Source organism: Dinoponera quadriceps, unplaced genomic scaffold (genome assembly GCF_001313825.1).
Source record: "Dinoponera quadriceps isolate SergipeBrazil2010 unplaced genomic scaffold, ASM131382v1 scaffold942, whole genome shotgun sequence".
Classification (NCBI taxonomy): Eukaryota; Metazoa; Arthropoda; class Insecta; order Hymenoptera; family Formicidae; genus Dinoponera; species Dinoponera quadriceps.
This window is the reverse complement of record NW_014555154.1, coordinates 262750-282218: the sequence shown is the minus strand read 5'-3', so window position 1 is coordinate 282218 and position 19469 is coordinate 262750. Positions and strand designations below refer to the sequence as shown.

Here is a 19469-nt window from a genome sequence, read left to right as displayed (position 1 = left end):
CGCCGTAACCGTGAAACAAACGGCGACGCCGCGTCCCGCACAAAAGCCGAAAGAGGAATCGAACGCTGAGAAAGGAGACACGGGACGCCGATGTGACCGATTGTCGTCGTCGGAATCATCGTTATTTTTCCAGACGCGAGTCGGTATTCGCGAGTCGCGGAATCAGGTGCGTCGGCACGTCGGGAGCCTACGCGAACATAATCCGTTCACACGTCGGCTGTTCCGGCAATAAATATCGCTCTTTTAACGCCCCGTTCATCGGGCCGCTCTAATTGAAACCTAATCCACGGCTAAAGCTTTCAGATTATCCCCCTTCGGCCCCCGCGCCCCGACCTCGATAAATCTGCCGTAAAGTCGTGCCGACGACCCTCCGCCTTACGAACAGACAGGCGAACCCGACCATTTTTTTTTTCCCTCGTCCCGCACATAAACGCGCGCAGTTAGGGAAGAATGAATGAACTGACATGACATGACGACCCTGTTACCGCCACGCATTTTTCTCCCCCTCTCCGCCGCGCCGCAACGATAATCCCCGCGATAATGAGAATGCTTTTTGCAGTCGAGTTATTAACCCCCTCGTTTGGAGTAACGGATAGTCTCGATCGGTTTTTTCAACGGTAGGCATCGATCGCCCGTCGCAGAACGATAGCCGGCTTGCACAAGCGCGGGATTAGCGCGCCGGATCGAATACTCGCGCGAAATATGTGCGAATGTGTGTTGCGCACTTGCGCGACCGCGAGAACGGCCGCGTTGTCCGGGCTTATCGGCAAAAATATCGGAATGTACGTGGCTCGCGGTAAATGAGGAAAAAAATGCGCAACGAGAAGAAACGATGAAAGACGCGGAAGGAGGAGAGGGAACGACCGAGAGCGGAGTACGAAGAGAGGATCTTACGGAGTGCGCGGCGAAGTAATTAAAAGCCGCCAGCACGGAAAAGAGAGTAGAAGTAGAGAGAGAGAGAGAGAGAGAGAGAGAGAGAGAGAGAAAGAGTGAGAGAGGCCGGCGACAGAAACAGAGTGTACGCCCGCTGGAAATAAAACGAAACGAAACAAACGGAGAGCTCGAGCCCATCTTCCGCGGCTAATCGAATTTTCGTCGGGGCAGATTTCTTGAAATTGTTTTCGCTATTTCCGACCGCCTAGCCCGTCTCCCTCTCGCCGGCTACCGTCCTGATAGCTAATGGTTCGTTGTTAAAAAAAAAACGAAGGAAAAGGAGAGGACGAGGGAAAGAAGCGAGTGAAGCGCGCGAGAGAAGCAGAGAGAGAGAGAGAGAGAGAGAGAGCGCGAGACGAAGAAAGAGGAACGTGGTTCACGGAAGTACGGCGGAGAGTAAGGGGAAATGAAAGAGTTACGCTCCGGGTCGAGGCCTGGCGTGTCGGCGAAACATTATCCCGCTAAGAAAGACAATACACCCGGAGTACAATATTATAATAGGCCGGAGCGTAAATGTATTATAGAGAACGATCGGTAGCCCGGGCATAGAAACTCGTCTATGGTCTACCTCTACACGTACACACGCACACACATGCACACACACGCGTATACACTTCCTCTCTCCGTGTATCCTATTAACTGTTACCCTCTTCCCTGGCTCTCGGAACAGGGGCGGATCATCGCGACGATACACCGTCGCGATATGTCCTCAGTTAATACGCCCACGCTCCTGAATCCCGGTACGGCCGAGCCACCGGCAGGTTCGTCTCTCCACGTCGAAATTTCCTTCTCACTAATCGACCTATCGAATCTCTCCCCCGGCCTCCCTCGCGATTCATCGCCGCGCGCGACCGGAGACTCTCCTCTTTTATCTTCGCCGCGAGATTCCGTCTCGGGCTTTGTATATCACGATACGATCGAGATACGCCGAAGAGAGAGATAGATTGACAGATAGAGAGAAAGAGAGAGAGGGAGGGAGAGAGAAAGAGAGACGCAAGTTCGCTCGACGCATAGTTCCGAAGGGGTAGAATTGCGCGGCTCGTCGCTGTAAATTCGCGAATTCGACCGGCCCTGATCCCTTTTTCCCGCTCTCTGTTCCTTCCTTTCCCCATCTTTGTCCGTCTCTCTCTTTTCTTCTCTCTCACCCTCCCCCTCTCTTGTGTCTTGGCCACTTTCACGTGACGCGCAGCCTTCGTATTTATCCGTAGTTTAGCGGTACAAGGGTTGAATGTCGTGCAACACGATACAACCCCCTTTTCTCTCTCTCCCGCGGACCTTCCTCGCGTACCTTTCGACCTTCTTCTCTAACTCACCTCCGGAGCCTTCCCATCATCCCTTCGCTGCCCCGGGTCCTCCCTTCACCCACCCTCCCCATTTCTTAATTGCCCTGGCGCGCGGTAAAAACTCGTTAGCCATTAGATTTATTTTCTCTCGCCACGGGGATTCATCCTTCCCCTCCCTCCGCCTGTACTAGAAACCGCGCGGTGGTTGTTACCTCTCGCTTAGCGCCCGATTCTTTTTGTTGTTGTTTTTTTTTCCTCTGTACGCGCGTGATCGTCGTTCGCTTGCGAATTGATCGCCGGTGATAGATAAATGTAAATCTGGTTTATTCGGGAGGATGTGAGCGGGGGGGGGGGCGGGTTCGCGTTCCCCGTTCGCTTATCTCGCGTATTTTCGCCGACACGGAGTGCTAATTAATTACCGCGCTCGCGGTATTTACATGGTGTTTTTTCAATTTCTTCCGCGAGAGCGTGCACGCACGGTCGCCCGATGTGAATACTCCTGAAAACCTAAACCAATGACTGACGATTTAATGGTATCACATTAATTCAGATTGATCTCCATTTCATGCTGGTCTCTTTGTCGCAGTGTTCGAAGTACCCATGGCAACGATTAAAGGTAAAACGATCGGGTCAATATGGGAGAGCCCATGGGAATTCCTTTCGGCTGTAATTTCAACTCGTTTCGCCGCGTTTACGTGCGCGCTTGACGCACGTACAAAATTGTGGTCTCCGATTTTCATTATCACGATCCATTCGGATGAGACATGCACACACATGTTCACACACACACACACACACACACACACACACACACACACACACACACACACGCACGCACGCACGCACACATGCACATGCCCACGCAATACATACATGTATCCGTAACGCAGTTTTCACAGAATACGTGAAATCACGAGCAGCGTTGTAGCGCGAAATTAGCGCCTCGTGCGTTTGTTTTTTAATTATTTTTCCTTCCAACGTCTGTGGCACGCGTTATATATATTTAATTAGCGGCATCGCACCGGCATCAAATCGCGGAACGCGCGAATCACCGCCTGATCGAACGTACGTGGCGAAGATCGTGAAACGATTATAATCCGGCTCTTGCTCCTTTTTCTCTCTTCTTACCTCACCGTCATCATGAATACGCGTCGATATTGTCTCACGTCGCGACAATCGTAATCGCGACAATCACTGAGATGCACGATGACGTATCGCCGAAGAGAGTCACCACGCGTGCGCTTTCGCCCGTCAATCGCGGCTAATTACCGCTTCTTAATTTCTACCCGTTCTTCTAATTAAGCAAGGTTCACTCCCCGCTCTCCTTCCTTCCCCTTTTTCGCCCCCCTCTCAGCACCACCACGGCATAAGCCGAATCCTGCGCCTCTCTCAGATTCCTGCTATGGCCTCCTCTCTCTCCCTCTTTCCCTCCCTCCCTCCCTCTCTTTCACATTCACTCTCTTTCTCGTCGGTAAACATCGCTGGCTGGCGAATCTCCAGAAGGACCTCGCTCTTTGTCTCTTTTGCGGCATTAAAATAGAAAAGTGGGACGGCCTTTCGCGGCAGAACGCCTCGTAAATCGGCCGGCTCTTACGAGATCTCGCAGCGTCTCGCGCAACTTTTTCGCCCCGTCCAGTCTCTTTCGACGACTTTCGGCGTTTATTTCAGTCCTGCTCGCATCCGACGAACGCCATCAGGCGGTCTCCCACAAACGTGAGATTTCAAAAGTTCCCGATCGCTATTACCATTCCACCCCTTGGCAGAATATTGCATCTTACTGCCCGCTCGTTACGCGTTACTTTCACGTCGGTCTCGACTGACATCACCCCTAGCTCCTATAAACCCCGTATATTTTCAAGAGAACTACATACAATTACATATTCTCCTCCGAGCTTCGTGCAGTCTTCAACTTGACGAGTCCATTTTCCGATCGCACCCCTCGAGAGCTCTCTGCCTCTCTCGCTCACACCCCGAGGCATTAATTTTTTCGACCCCGCCTCCGGTGGTTCCGTGTGCCTCTCTTTCTCTATTTTTTTTTCTCTCCTCCAGCGCTCGATCACGAGCGCGGGCTCACTAATGAAATCATTCCCGTGGCGTTTTTCGATAGGGTGGGATCTGCACCCCATTGTACGACGCCCCTCCGCGCTCCTTTTTTCCGCTGGTCTAGCCGGGCGCGACCGGGGTCGATCCGGTTCTCCTATTGGCACAACACGGAGGGTGCCCCGTTGTCAACCCTTACGGCGTTAGGTAGATTCGCATTTTTTTTCCCCTTCCTCTCTCGCCTCGCGTTCGTCGCAGCGAGCGATTTTCGCGCACGCGGATTAACAGTTCGCGCGGCTCTTACAATTAGAAGTGGATTAATGATACGCGGGACAGAGTGGCGATGAGAGGGACAAGCCGAGGGGGTGAGTAGCGACGCGTATGAATTCCCATCGATCGCGCGTGCCGCCCGTGTTTTTTTTTTCTTCCCGCGTCAAGGGGTAGAAACTCGCCGGACGTTTTGCGGAAGAGGACGAGAGAGCGGGAGATGGCGGGCTGTACAAATTTTCGAATTATGTCGTTCCGGTCGCGGGGAAGACCCCTCCTCACGCGGACGAAGAGGCAAAAATCTCTGATCTCCCGGAGGTATCTCCGATGTCTTTTAGACATCCTTTGGACTTTCGCGTTGTTTGTGCTCTCCCCGACGCTCGTCCGAAAGCCCCGAAAGCGACGAGAACTATGAGTCAGACGCGGACGTAGAAAAGGAATCAGGAATTTCTGGTGCCTTCCTTATCGGGAGAGACAAAGCGTTCTCGTCTCGAGAAAATAACGTTCGCGGGCGGGCCGAAGCGAGAGGGAGAACGAGCGCAAGAAAGGGAGAGAGAGAAGGACAAGATGAGCAAGCCGGTGAATATCTCTCGCGGATTCCGCGAGCCCCTCGTTGCAACGAACAGCCGAAGTATCGTACGAAGGTTGTCTGCCGAGGCGAGTCTCGCGGCCTCGTCGCGGCTAAAAAAGCCAAGGAAAGACGACGCGGGTAGGAAAAAAAAGGAAAGAAAGAACGAACAACTCTCGGGCGGGAGAAAAGAATTGCGCGCGTTCTCCGCGCGCGCGAAACGACCTTCGGATTTTATCGCCGCCCGAGGGGAGGAGAGGAGTCCGCGCGCCGTTGATTATCGACCGCCAATTGTAGGCCGCGTTTTCGGTCGGCAAGTGCGAAAAAAGGAATAGAAGACAAGAATCGGAGAAAATCGACGATACCCCCCGAGGGATACGGGAACGGACGATTGTGGCGAGAGGACGGCGACACTTCACCGAGGGACATTCTCGAATCGTCGCGAGTCGAGGATGACGTCGCGTGCTGCTTACGCACGTGCGTGTCTAGAAACAAAAAAAAGAGAAGAAAAAAAAACAATCCCGGCGTGATTAGTTCTAATAAGATCGCTCGGCTAACGAGATCTCGGCCCTTGATCAAAGATGGTCCCGTCTCTATGAACACAAAATGGCCACATCGTACCCGACGTCACGCACCGCTACACGTGTGCTCACACCCACTTCCTTTTTACGCCACTCCCTGACCCGGGCCCGCGCCGGGCCTCAAGGAGCGGACAATCTGCGATCGGGGATCGCCGGAAAAATCCGGAGGAACCAATCGGCGCGAAAGGGGGTGCGAAAAAATCCCGGTGGCGAAGCGCGCGTGTGATGAGAATCACGGCGGCCAGGTGTTTGACCGGCCGATCCTCCTCCCGAGCGGCGAGCGCGATCGGGTCGCGATAAAAATGCGAAGAATCCGAAGAGGCTCGTCGTTATCGTCGCGCCGCTGATCGGCGTGCGTCGCGCGTGGTCGCGGCTAAAATCGTGCGACGTCTGGTGGTTATTTACAGCGCGACGTTAAAAATACCATCACCGGACATCGGCCGTTGTATTCACTCTGGTGTTATCCAGCTGTCCGGCCATCTTCATAATATTGATCGTGGTGTGACGTGTTCGCGCTCGCTGCACATTTATTTATTGGCGAAGAAAGAGAGAGAGAGAGAGAGAGGTAATCGACGTCACTGCATGCGTCTCGCTAACGGATCATTTCATATCATTCCGACACATTGCCGTACTCTTTCGAAATATACACCAATCAACCAGCCGACGAACGGCCGTTCTTCGCGTGTTTCTCTCGTCTCGAAAACGAGCGCGAATCGAAGGTTCCTCCCACCCTCCCGTAGCTTCGTCGACACGAGCCGTCTGAAGCGGGAACAAAGAACGCATGCAGAACCGATCTCACCGGCGCGGAATCGTTCTTTCTCTTTACCAGCGGATCGCGCATCTCTTTCTCTATCCCGTATCTGTACCGAGATACACGGGGATATCCTGACGAGGGGCTCTCTGGCAGATACACGTAGACCCTCTTAGTGGGACCAGGAAGTATGGAATTGGGAATGGTAGCGAGAGCGGCGTGCAGCCGCGCGCGCGTGCAGCCTCTCGCGAGGAGAGAGATGAATCTGGTCACGGCGGATCATAAAGTCCCTCGGGGATTCGCCCACGCCGCGTCCACTCTCTCGACCGAGCCGGGGAGAGAGAGCGAGTCGGTGAGAAAGAGAGAGATGGGAAAGAGCGAGAGAAAGAGAGAGAGAGATCGCGGGCCAGAGGTATACGAAGAGAGAGAGAGAGAGAGAGAAAAAGAGAGATACGGAGAGAGGGAGAGAAGGAGAGACGGCCGTGGAGAACGGGACGGAGAAGAAGGGAAAGAGCGTCAGCGGAGTCGAGGCACTCGCGGCGCAAAAAGCGAGGATGCGGGCAAAAAAGGAAGAGCGCGACGAAGAAACCGGTTTTTTCCAGTTGGGCCAGGTCGGGGCGTCGAACCTAGGGACCGCAACCTCCCTCCGAGAATAACTTGCATGCAACAGCAGCGGCGGCGGTACGGCCACGGTGACGCCGTCGTCCTCGTCTTCGCAACGCGCTTGCGACTGCCCCAGGTTCGGCGTAAAAAAAGGAGAGAGAAGGCATAAGTATGCCGCGGCGGTCGTGGCCACCCACACTCGCGGGACAAGAGTGAATCGGCGCGGGAGGGGAGGAGGGAGGAGGGTACGCGAGCGATGAAAACGCTCGCACGAGCCGGAAGGAAGACGCCCAAGTGGAAGCGGAGAGACGATTATCGCACGATCGGCAGCCCTCTCCTCCGGCTTTTCTAGCCTCTCTTTAGCTCGGAGCGAGTCTACTCGTTTACGAGGCGGGAAGACGCGGCGGAAAATCAGGATTGCGCCGGCTTCTGACACGCCGTTAAAAATGTCCGGAGGTAGAAGAAGAAGAAGCACGAAGTACGCCAAGAGAGGCTTCAGATAAGCGCGGGTATAAACCTGAAGAGAAAGAAGGTGACCGTGGAGGCGACTGCAAGAAGAGCGCGCAGAGATAACGTCGCGTTGTGCAAAAGCCGCGAGAGCGGCCGGGAAATCGCGTCGATTACAGGGAAGAAGAGAAACAAGCGGAAAACCTACGTGAGCGAAAGAGTAGAGAGAGTAGAGAGAGGGGGGAGAGAGAGAGAGAGAGAAAGAGAGACGGTAAAGGGAAGACGGCGTGTGTCCAAAAAATTCGGGGTCATTGCCGCTGCAGAACTTGTTTCAGTCTTGTTTCCCGCCTCGTGCCCCGTTACCTCAACCCGCTCGCGATTGTCCCAGGTCCGGGATAAAAAGAAGGACGATCGACGGAGAAGGCGAGGGGGACGAAAGGGGACCCAGCCCGGAGGGAGGGGGATGGGGAGGGTGGTCTTCGGGTAGGACGAAAAAGTACGGGAAAAAGAAGGAGTCGCGAATCGGAGAAGGCGAACAGGAAGGAAGAGAGGAACGGGAGACCCCGAAACTCTTTGGGGTCATTGCCGTCCGGTCTCGTTTTAGCCGTTCCTGCCTGTTCACCACCTTCTCCTTCTCTTCCGCGCCTTTTTCTTTTTTCTCCTACTCCCACTGCCGTTTTAAGCACTCTTTCGAGCAAGTCGGATCGCCATGTTTTTCTTCGAGCGCGTGCACCTACCGCCTCGTATGCGTGCAAGCAACCTTCGCGTGTTCGGATAGAGAAAGAGGAAAGCAGAGAGAGAAAAAGAGAGAGAAAGAGAGAGAAAGAGAGAGAGAGAGAGAGAGAACAAGACGGAATGAAATCAAGGGGAAGGGGGACGCAAGAGAGAAGACGAAAAAAAAAAAAACACGAGGTTAATACACGATCGGTGCGAATCGGTTGACGCGCGCGCGCTACCAGCCAGCGAGAGTACGAACGGGGGAAAGAAAAAAAGAATCATCACTCTAACTGGCACGTGAGAGGACGTCGAATTTCATTCATGTTTCGTTTTCTAATCTAATGCGAAACATGGCCGTTGGTAGGACTGCGATCGGCTCGTTGTAAAGGCTCGTAGTAAAGGCACACGAGAATGGTGAATCTCGTTCGCGACTCGCTTGCTAATAAGCGCGAAGTGTAGAAGGCAAGGAGAAGGAATGCAGATGCCGAAGATGTGTGCTAGCAACGGCCATGGTAGTTAAAATTGATGTATGGTACAAGCTAGTCATTCCATGCTTTGCATTCCCGTTCATGGGTGAGGTCGCGCGGGGTCGATCGGAGGTCCAAGGTCGACGAAAGTGGTCGCTTTGTTTTCGCGACGCGACGTCTGGCATCATCAGCCTTTGGCGTGCGTATATACATACGCGAAGCGAGGCCGATGCCGGCAGCATTAGCCGACGAAATCCCTAATCGCGGTTAGGGATTAATCCGCTCCGATCGTTCCCCGGACCCCACGCTTCCACATATTTGTCTGTCTAGGCTTCGCTTCGAACTCCAAACCCCTCTCTGTGACCACTATCGCCCACCCTGTCCTACACCCGAACCGAGTACTCTGTTCTGGCAGCGAAGATAAAGTTTTTGATCGGTCAAGAAGACCCTTCCGACAGATCCGTGTCTGTCTTGATTTTTGTGCCAGCTCGTTCCGGACGGCGAGAGAAAAGTATCGTTACGAAATTTCCTGGCTACGATATCGTTGACGGTGTCGCGCTTGTGCGCGCATACATGAGCACAGTATTCCCTCCAGCAACGATACGTTGAAAATTACAGTGGTAATTTCAATAATATCGAAGTATCTCCGCCTCTCATTCCCAACCTGTAATGTTTCCAAGAGCTAGCTATGATCTTTCCGAGTATCTTCACCGACGATTCATTTGTCAACTACAACTTAATTGTCTTCCGACCGTTCGCGGGAATTAATTTTGGCCGCAGTACAGCATACTGATTTCAACAACGAGCTCAATCGGAAGTAAGCACGAGAGTTCTCGAATTTTATTCGATCCGGTCGCACGAGAGTCGAATTTGTTTCGTTCGGTGAAGACGTAAAATCGCGGGCAGAAGGCGGATTACTAGTAAGGGTAGAACGGATGAACGCACTTTATTGGCGCGAGGGAGGCGAAAATTCTCTCTTCCGACCGGTGATTCTTTTCGATCGCACACTGCACTTGACCGACTGGAAACCCAGCCAATGCAATGGCAAATACCACAAAGTTCCTACCAGACACTCGACATGAATTCCCTGTGCAAAAGGAAAATAGTCTGTGGTGGCGGCGGTATATTGGTGCCTTAACTCTCACTGGTAAATCGTTCTGTTCTGTGCCCTGCCTGTCCTGCGCTTCTGGTTCGCAACTCTGTGGTGGTATTCTCTGGGTCGGCTCTCTACCGGTGCGCCGCGTGTGCCTGCTTCCGGTACTTCTTCTCTCCGGCCCCCCAAAAAAGGAGTTGCAACAGCGTGTTGTGTTCCAGCAACACGCCGCCCTGATCGGCGGCCCGAACGCAACCAGCTGTCCAGTATGCCACAAGCTCTTCCTCGGCGGTGAGGCGCTGATGGAGCACATGAAGCACACCCACAAGGACCCGAACGCCTCCGGAGTTGCCAGTAAGTATTGAAAAATCGCGCAACCCGGCCGCCCTCGACCGGCCGTCCGTGTCTCTCTACCTCGACGTGTAACACAACCTCTCTCTCGTCACATCGCATCTCCGTTACCCTCCGCTCGCGCCCAACTACTAATCTTCCTTAACCGTAACCGATCGATTAGCCGGATCTCGCGGGCGGAGTGCATCGTTGCATGAAACGTGAGGCTTGAGAAACGAAACCTTGACCGTGTCTCTCGTCTCTTACGACTAATCACCGAATCTTCCTCGCGCCCAAGCAAGCACGTAAGCACATCTTAACTCTTTCCGTGCCGATTCTCTGTTCACCCTAACCGCATTTAAGCAGAAACTAAGATCGCGAGTAGCCTCTCACATGGGGTCCCATGGGGAGAGAGGGAGAGAAAGAGAGATAAAGGAAGATAGACACGGACGCGAGAGGGACGACGTTAATCGTGAGTAAGGCTGTGAGAGAGAGAGAGAGAGAGAGAGAGAGAGAGAGGGAGAGAAAGAGAGAGAGATAGAGAGAGGTGTGGAGCAACCGCTCGTCGAGACACGAGGGGTGGTTCGTTACGTTCTTTAGCCTTTAAGTACGTCTCACATCTATCCCAAGAACTTTGCTTTGGCGCGGGCGATACGCACACATTGTCCTGTTCACTTCTTCATACTGTTTTCGCCAGGGCGGGAAAAGCGTGTAGCATTTGGCACACTCGCCGACTAATACTTGGGTACCTACTCGCTAATACATGTACACGGTGCTTCGAGGGTGTCTCGTTCCGACCTCTATGCGTGGCCTTGTGATACATACGCGTGCGTGATACGTGTGCATAAGCGCGGACGTACAGAGAACAAAAGTCCAAGCCGGATCGAGCCGCTCGTCTCTCTCCGCGACGATCGGACACCGATCATGGTGACGACTGCGCGACGTTCGTCGACACGCTCTTCGCGACATTGAAACGGCGAAGGCGCTAACGGTGCACATTCGGGTACTCGCGCGCCGGCACTTTATCGCATTATTTATAGCGCGCGTGGCACTCCGGGTGACGCGAAAAATCCGCGGAGGTTCACGAGACGCGACCTCTCGGACCCGTCTTGGACGCGCGTCTGCGTCGCGCTGATCGCCTCTCCGGCTTGGCCGCGAGAGAACGAGCGTGGATTCGCTTTGGACACGAAGAGGAAGCGTCTTTCGAAGGGTGTCGCGGGCGAAACGTTCTTTTCTCTGTGCGTCCGCGCGCGTGCAACGCGCGCGAGTACCGTGCGTATACATCCTGGTTTTTCGGCCGGCGACCTTGCTCGTGAAAGGGAGCCAGCAACACGGTGGCGACGGCCGGCACTCTGCGTGCCCGAGGTCAGTGCTCTCCTGGTCCTTGGCTATCCGCGTCCGTAAGGTCTCCCTTCGCCTTCGAGGTCGACCGGAATCTGTACGTACGTAAGTACGCGCGCGCGAGTGCACGCGAGTGCGTGAGAAATAAGGTGGGGGAGGAAAAAAAGAGAAAGAGAGAGAGAGAAAGAATATGTGAGAGAGAGTGTGTGAGAGAGAGGGAGAGAGAGAGAGAGAGAGAGAGTGAGAGAGAGAGAGAGAGAGAGAGAGATGCGAGGGAACACATGACGGTGGAGGAAAGATGGGTGAGGAGAGGAGGCGGCTTTCGTTCCTTGGGACGCTTTATCCTGCTTGGCATTGACCTTGAAATTGTGTCGCCCTATTGTTCCCTCCGCTGACTGCACAACCTCCGTTGCCGGGGTTTACCTAGCGAAGCGACGGACAGCCAACCATCCGTGCCCAGTGTGCGGGAAGCACTACGTCAACGAGGGTAGCCTTAGGAAGCATCTGGCCTGCCATCCTGAGACCAGTCAACTTAGCACAAGCCTCAGGATGTGGCCGTGCTCGGTGTGCCAAGCCGTCTTCACTCACGAGAGCGGTAAGTATTTTTGCCACGTAAAAACCGGGGGTTCCTTCCTCGCGGGAGTCGGTCCTTCCTCGCGCCGCGTCTCAAGACTTTTCGTTTTCCGTTTTCTGTGGAATACACGCGCACGCGTTTACGTCGTTTCTACGGAGTGCCCGTATCGTTTTACCGCTCGTAACTCTGTTGAGCAACGTCACCGATTACGGCATTACGAGAGACCATCTTCAAGTACTATGACCACGCACGATTCTTTCTTTCTGGTGTTAAGGTCTACTGAGCCACATGGAGCACATGAGGATGGACCCGAAGCATCAGTTCGCGGCGCAGTACGTGCTGAGCCGCGCGGCCGCCGAGAGGCGGGAAAGGGAGATCCTCGCGAGTTCGAGTTTAGGTATAAAAAGAGAGACGACAGTGTTTATATATATATATACATTATATGTACATATACTTTTCTCTACTTTGTAAATGTGATCGGACGGCGTGGCCGCGGCGCGAAATTCGCGGCGACGCCACGCCGGTGAGATGCACACACTGACCCTGTCGTACCCCCGTCGAAACCTAACATGACACCCTTGCGCTGTACAGGAGCGGGTTTGGGTGTATTGGGAAGTCAGTCCGGAGGACCGCAAAATTTGCAACAACCGCCTATGTGCCCGTCACCGTCGGCCCATTCGGACAGCAGCAGCGGCAACGGAAGACTCTCGTCGGCCGGTAGTGAACCTGGTACGCTCCGATCTTGTTCTACGTCTACTACTACTTACAAACGAACGTCTACAAACGAAGTATCTAGATATACGTGTATATATAATGATGTCGCAAGTCACGAGCACCAGTTGTTTGTAAGCCACGCCGCCGTTATTCACCTTTTTTTCTCTGGTTTCGTTTTAATGATAAAAACTCTGTTGTGAAGTACCATTAGTGAACTTATTGTAGTACACGTAAGTTACATATATGAATATACATATGTTTGAGTCCAATAAAACATATACGAATTTTCTGGTCTGAGTAATTCTCTCATGTGAACGGCGCTCGCACACGGTCACTCTACTGCTCACAACAACGGGCGGCCCCCACTTCGGAGGCGACGCCCATTCTTTGTAAGCGTTTTCGCGTACGCCGACCTAGCCGCGGAACGATACGCTACCTCACGGTTAGGCTAGCAATTGATCGAAAGAAAAGAAACACACAATGAGATAAGAGAATATAAAACGTGCGCAAAACAACCCGTCCGCCCGCCGCCCTGTACATACTGACGAGAGCAGATTTTTGCGCAGGCACCGGTCTACTGAACAACAACAACAACAACAACAACAACAATATGGCGTCGCCGGGGCCGAGCAGCAACAAGCTCAGCGAGATGCTGCGGGCGGGAAGCCAACCGGGCGCGGCGCAGCAGTACCACGACGAGATGCAGTCGCAGCAGCAACGCATGGCTGTCATGGCCGCCGCGGTGTCGGCAGGTAAGAGAATAGATAAATAGAATACCTGTGATAAGAGGATGGCCACCGTATGTATTTGATTTCCGACTGACTCCGTCATGTTTGGCTCAGCTTCCGGTTGGAATGCGTTATGCTTGCTTCCCAGCGAGAGGCAAAAATCGACACGAGCGTGGTTATATCATCTATTATCTTTTTCTTTATCAAATGCGAAATAAGCGTATGATGATATAAAATAATGATATGACTAGACTTGCGTCGACTCTTGCTGAAAAGCAGCCAAAGTTCATCAGCTGATTGACAACACGGGCAAAGATTTGGCCACCTACGAAGTTCGTGAAGTGTATTTAACCTTTCGACTCCCGTGCTGATTTCTCAGACGTAAGTTACCAAATGGGACGAGCGGCTGACCCCGAAAAAATTTCCCCTGCAATAGCAGGTTTATGATGTTAAAAGTTATATTAAAATATATAATCAATAGACATATCAATGCGTAAATATAACACAATGTTATTTATTTCTATTTATAAACATCAATTAGAAAAACCCCGTAAAAATGATGAAAATCGTCTGGCCGAATCATTCTCAAAGAAAATCGTTTCGGCGAACGGGGCGAACAGCTCGCTTGGGAGTCAAAAGGTTAAAAGAAAAGTGAGTTTGCGCGTTTCACAATGCGATTTAATTATTCATTTCTTTCGGTTTGTCCCTATTTCAATAATGTCCGAGCATTTCGCACACATGGCTGTGAACTTTCGATTTTAACCCAAACGTAGCGGCCGTGGCACAGCGACGGTGACCAAACTCTTATTATAAATACTCTATAGAAACATAGTCCGCGCCAACAGAACATTTAATAATAAAATGTGCGAACTGGTCGCGCGCGCGATCTAGCGAATCGATCGAGCGGGCCGGATCGCGCCGCTTCAAGGACCGTGCTTGTCGCGTATCAACGCTAAATTGCACGAGAGGGGAAAGCCGATAGCTCCGTTCTAATTATTACCGATAAAACTTGATTTACAATGTTGTTGCTCCGCCGACGATGTTGCGTTCGCGCCTGCCTTTCTCCGTTTCTACCACGCACTGCCCGCCCGGTAGGGGACTCGCGCTAATGATTGACGCGCGGAAACGCTCCGCGTCGCGCTCCCCGTCTCGCCGACGAGAGAAATGACACCCGCGCGTAGAAAAGCGACGCGAAAATGATTATCGACGACCCGCGCCCGGAACGTTATCTCGAATTAACTCGGCGCGTGGATTTATCGCGTGCCCGCGGCTTCTTTCACGCGGCGCTGCGGGTCGTAACTCGTCGAGAAACTCGCCGAAGAAATACCGGCAGGAAAAACAAATATCGGAATTCCTTAGCGTGACGCCGCTCCTCTCGCCGACGATCAAAGTTAGCACGGTGCGCGTTGCGAACGCGACGCGTGTTCCGCGGGATCTCGTTCCGGTCGCCGTTGATCCAAGATTCTGCACGCGAGACGCGGATTCGCGTTTTAAATTATGCACGAGACACCGAGAGAGAACTATCGTCGGTTACTTTACAACATTCGTTCTACCTTCGATCCCAGTGCACTGTGAGAGAGACCGGGAGAGACCTGGTCGGCCAAAGGAGTAAGTTGGCAAAATCGATTGTTTTCCGACAGGTTACAGAATCGAGCAAATAGATTTTATAACCGTCTTTGACATGTTTGAAATCTCTGCTTGCTCGATTCTGTAAACCTATCAGAAAATATTAGCAAAAATCATCAATTTGCCAATTTTACTTCTGCCAATTTACTTCTTTAGTCAACTGGCTCTCTTTTCAACCGGCAGATCCCTCTCTCGTCCTCTTCGATTCACCCCTTCTCACCCTCGCGAGATGTCAAAAGCGTTATTTCTGTCAGGACTACAAAATTCCGTGTCGCCTAATCTATCGCCGGTCGACATGGCGTCGCTCGCGGCGGCTATGAGGATGGGCAATAACGGTGACATGAGTGGCGGTACTCAAGGATCGACGGGACCCCAACAGCAAGGAGTGCAAGCGAGCGGACCGGAGCAGGCTCTGAGGATGCATCAGGCGGAAGCTCTGCTCCGTTCCCAGGCCGAGGCCGCCCTAAGACTCGCGGTAAGGAAGCAACCCGACACCCCGCTCCTCCTCGGTCGCGCTCGTTAAACACCGTCCCGAAATGTTTTCACAAGGGAAGCGTCGCGTTGTTTCACGAAAGAAACAATGCGGACGAAAGGGTGCATCATTCCCTTTTCCCCTCTCTACCTATCTCTTTTTCAACCCCTCTTCGTACGTCTGCGCGCAGGTGTCTCAAGCGGCGGCAGCCGCGGCGAGTTCCGCGGTGGGCGGCGACGTGAGGCATCATCTGGGACAGCATAACGGAGGCAGCACCTCCGGCATGCCGGGACACCATACGAATCAACAAATGTCCCAACAAGACACCCTATCGCCGGATCTCGGTGAGTACATCTCGGTGTGTTACACGGCGGGGCGTGAAAGCGTCCGGGGATACGACGCGGAAGTGACGAAACGTGAGCTTCGCGCAGCTTAAAAGAAGGCTTCTAACGAGCGTCCACGCTCGGCCCCTTTTCAGGAGAAGCGCTACGGCTGCAGGAGCAGCGATTAGAGCAGGCCCTCAGGCTGCACGGCGACCCGCGCGCACTGAGCTTCACTCTCCAGCACGTCGTCAACCAGCAGAGCAATCAGCAACCATGAAAGTTCAGTTACTACTGAGACGAGTGGACCCCTTGGGCGCCGGATCAGACGACCCTACCGAGCGAGCGCATGAACCAGCAGTCGTCGCAATCGTCGACGGAGCGCTCGACCCCGCTGCACGATCAGCAACAGTCGCAGCAACAGCAGCAGGGCCCGTCTACCATCGGTCACCAGCAGCCGCAGCAGCAACAGCCGCAGCAGTCTGAGGACCGTGGCGTCAAGAGGAAAGCCGACGAGATGATCGGTAATTCCGAGAACGCGTAAGAGCGGTCACGCGCACACGGTGGACGAGCGACGACGCGAGTCGTCGCCGTCGCCAGCGTGACTCGCTCCGAGCGCCCAAGTGCGGTCAACAGGATTTCGCTCATCGTCTCAGCAGTAAGAAAACACGGTCTATTAAACGGACAGACTTCGAGAGTAAGAGTGTGGTACTTCGGTGTCTTCCCGCGCGGACAGAGCCGACATCGCCGGACCAGCCGGATAAAGCGATCGCCGGAGGGGTGAGCAACCCGGCTGCGTCCGACGAAGGGAGAGTGAGGTTACGTACGTGTATAGAAAAACCGTTGCACGGCGCGAGGCGGTGGGACCTCGCGCAGTGGCGGCGCTCGTCTCTCGCGCGGACGAGTCGCCCGCGTCCTTGTTCCTAATTACACCGGTCCTGAACCAAGGATCTGCCGAGCGGACTCTCTCCCCGTGGTGGAGAGTCGCGGCGCGTGGTCGACGGCGCTCTCGCACGGAGGAAGCACCGCGTCGGGGGAGCGTTTCCCGCGGCTCCCTCCGCAGTCGCGAAGAAGAAGTCGCGGCAACAGAGAGAGAGAGAAAGAGATAGACAGAAGGAGAGCGACGTCGACCGCGGGAAGGGGAAGAACGAAGAACGACTCCTTTCAACGCCGGCTCTCACCGGAGTGTGTTATCCGTCAGGATTCTCAGGACACGTCGCCACTGCCGTGCCCGCCGCCTCGACTCCCGAAACGTGCCATAATACTAACGAGAAGCTGCTAAGAACAAACCACTAAGTCATCTCGGGATGCGCCGGGTTCCCTGCGGGGGACACGGTTCTCCCGGGATGCGCCAAGGTACTATGATAGTACAAGAGCCGATGACGCGGCAACGCGACGGTGGCCGAGGGTCCAACGGGCGATCCTCGATCGTCCCTTGCCGGGCTCAACAAACCTAAACTATATATAAATATATACATACATAGATACATCTCTATCTTACCGGACCGCAACTTAAGGTTCCACCCCCCCCCCAAAAGCCCTAATCTTAAAAAGAAACTCCCGTAATGCTTAAAAGCGAATCGCACACCAACGTATCCACGTAACGCAGGCTCACACGTGGTGCGTCGCGCGGTCGCGGCGAACGAGCCACGCACCGACGACGGTGTGGTGGTTACCGTGTCGCCGCGTGTACGGTTGTTAATTATATACGTACCGAAATCCCCTTCCCCGGTGTGTGACAGACGGACGGGACGGACGTACGGACGTTCTCTCACCTGCGATCAACGTTTTCGCGCGACGACAAAGCGACGTTGACATTTCGCGAGAAACGAACGTCGGACGTAACGTCGGAACAGATACGTACGCGCACACACACGCGGACACACAGAGACACACATATACATATGTACACGAAACCATCCGAGTATACATACATATACAGAGAGGAACACATACATGTACAATAAAATACACACATATTGCAAGGACTCATCAGCAGCACACTTTAAAGTGAAGATAAAATGCGCGCAAGTTGTGCTCGTCGGTAGCACAAAAACTATTAGCTCATAAGCGAACAAACAAAATATAGTTATTACAAACAGTTATATTATATATATTATATATACATACAGAGTATGAAGAGTATGACAGAGACAAAAAAAAAAGAACGGGCGAAACCCATTCACACTTACACGTTTAAACTGAAGAGAAAGGAAATGTGGTAAGCGTGAAAGAGCTAGCATTTTTCGTGAGCAAGCACGCGATGAAGATGAAGAGAGAAATAAAAAAACTAAATACTAAATATATTATATATATATTATATATAAATATTATAAATAATGAATATAGGGTCTATGAGACTAGGATAGTTAGGCGAAAGAGAAAAATGAGTGAATGCGGAGCGCGCCCTCGTAAGTTTTACGTTTATCCCAAGTATAGTCGACGAGAGAATGAGGACAACGTTTGGGGAGAACGAACCAGAAGAGACGTGTGCGAGAAAGTGAGAAAGGGACATAGAGAGAAAGTGAGAAAGAGTGAGAGAGAGGGAGAGAAAGTAAGTATACGTGGACGATTTTGCGAATGCACGACCTTGGGATCGGCGTAGGTGCGCGGGCGCGCCGTCGTACGAATGGTCTAGATCGAATGAATGTGAATGCTTCGTGAGCATCAAGGAAGAGCGAATGCGAGACGAGAGTGAGACTTAGAATGGCGTGCTTCAGGTAATCTGAGGTCCTGTGATCGAAATATTTTTTTATTTCCGGGTAATATAATCTGAACGCGTAAAACTCTTGCGTCGTTTTGAACTTTTACTTGCAATATACCGTTACGTTCTCGCAATACTTAGGATGAAGAAGAATAAGAAGAAGACGAATAGGAATAAAGAAGGTGGATGAACAAAAAAGAAAAACAAAGAAATAAAACACGATACGAAGATGAGGATGACGAGGGAGAGGAAGAATATGAAGAAAGTCCGTAGGTTTGATCGTGGAGCGAACTTTTAGAGACCCGAGCCAGCCCCTTGCCCTCCTAGAAGAGACAAAAAGAGACGCATCCCCCTTCGTGACGCCCCATCACACAATCCGAACTACCCCTCGGCCGGATCACCCCCTTCGTCCTCTCCGAACCTCCCCGAAACTTTGACAAAACTTATAGATCGTTCGTACTTTCGATGGGGTTATCTTTCGATGAGACCAGACGCGATGAAACGAGACGCTGACCGCAGAGAAACGTGTTTTTGACGTTTGGTTGAAAATCATTTCTTCACGTTGGTAGAGGAAAACGCGGATCCCCAAAGAGAAGCCAAAATCGACGGAGATAGAGAGGCGGTTCACAAAAAAGCAGATATAAAGGAAAAAATAAAGGTATCGTGGAAAAAGTGAGGTCAAAAATGAAAGCATCGATTCATTCATCTACGACACGATTCGATCCCTTCGTTTCTTCGACTGGCAATCGCGGACTATTAGAGCGCGAAATTGAATGGTAGCGTGCCGAATTTGTTCACGCACCTCTGGACATTAACATAGACCGCGTTACTGTTGTTGTTGTTTCCTTTCGGAGATTCTCGACGAGACTTTTCGTCCCTGACCGGTTCGTTCTTCAGACACCCCAGCCAC

General features: G+C 52.7%; 1 protein-coding gene across 2 annotated transcripts in view; it reads left to right on the top strand.

Annotated features, from left to right (window-relative positions):
• The window catches only part of LOC106743130 (zinc finger protein 853-like), an 82321-nt gene extending 66173 nt beyond the window's left edge, over positions 1-16148 (top strand). The window contains exons 5-13 of one of the 2 annotated variants that reach the window (XM_014616667.1): positions 2803-2832; positions 9945-10104; positions 11804-12016; positions 12270-12392; positions 12587-12724; positions 13264-13461; positions 15318-15538; positions 15726-15879; positions 16014-16148. In XM_014616667.1, coding sequence (XP_014472153.1) covers positions 2803-2832; positions 9945-10104; positions 11804-12016; positions 12270-12392; positions 12587-12724; positions 13264-13461; positions 15318-15538; positions 15726-15879; positions 16014-16135 — 1359 coding nt within the window. In that variant the 3' untranslated portion in view covers positions 16136-16148. The remainder of the gene's footprint in view (positions 1-2802; positions 2833-9944; positions 10105-11803; positions 12017-12269; positions 12393-12586; positions 12725-13263; positions 13462-15317; positions 15539-15725; positions 15880-16013) is intronic. The other variant, XM_014616668.1, reaches the window with a different exon arrangement.
• The last annotated feature ends 3321 nt before the right edge of the window (positions 16149-19469 follow it).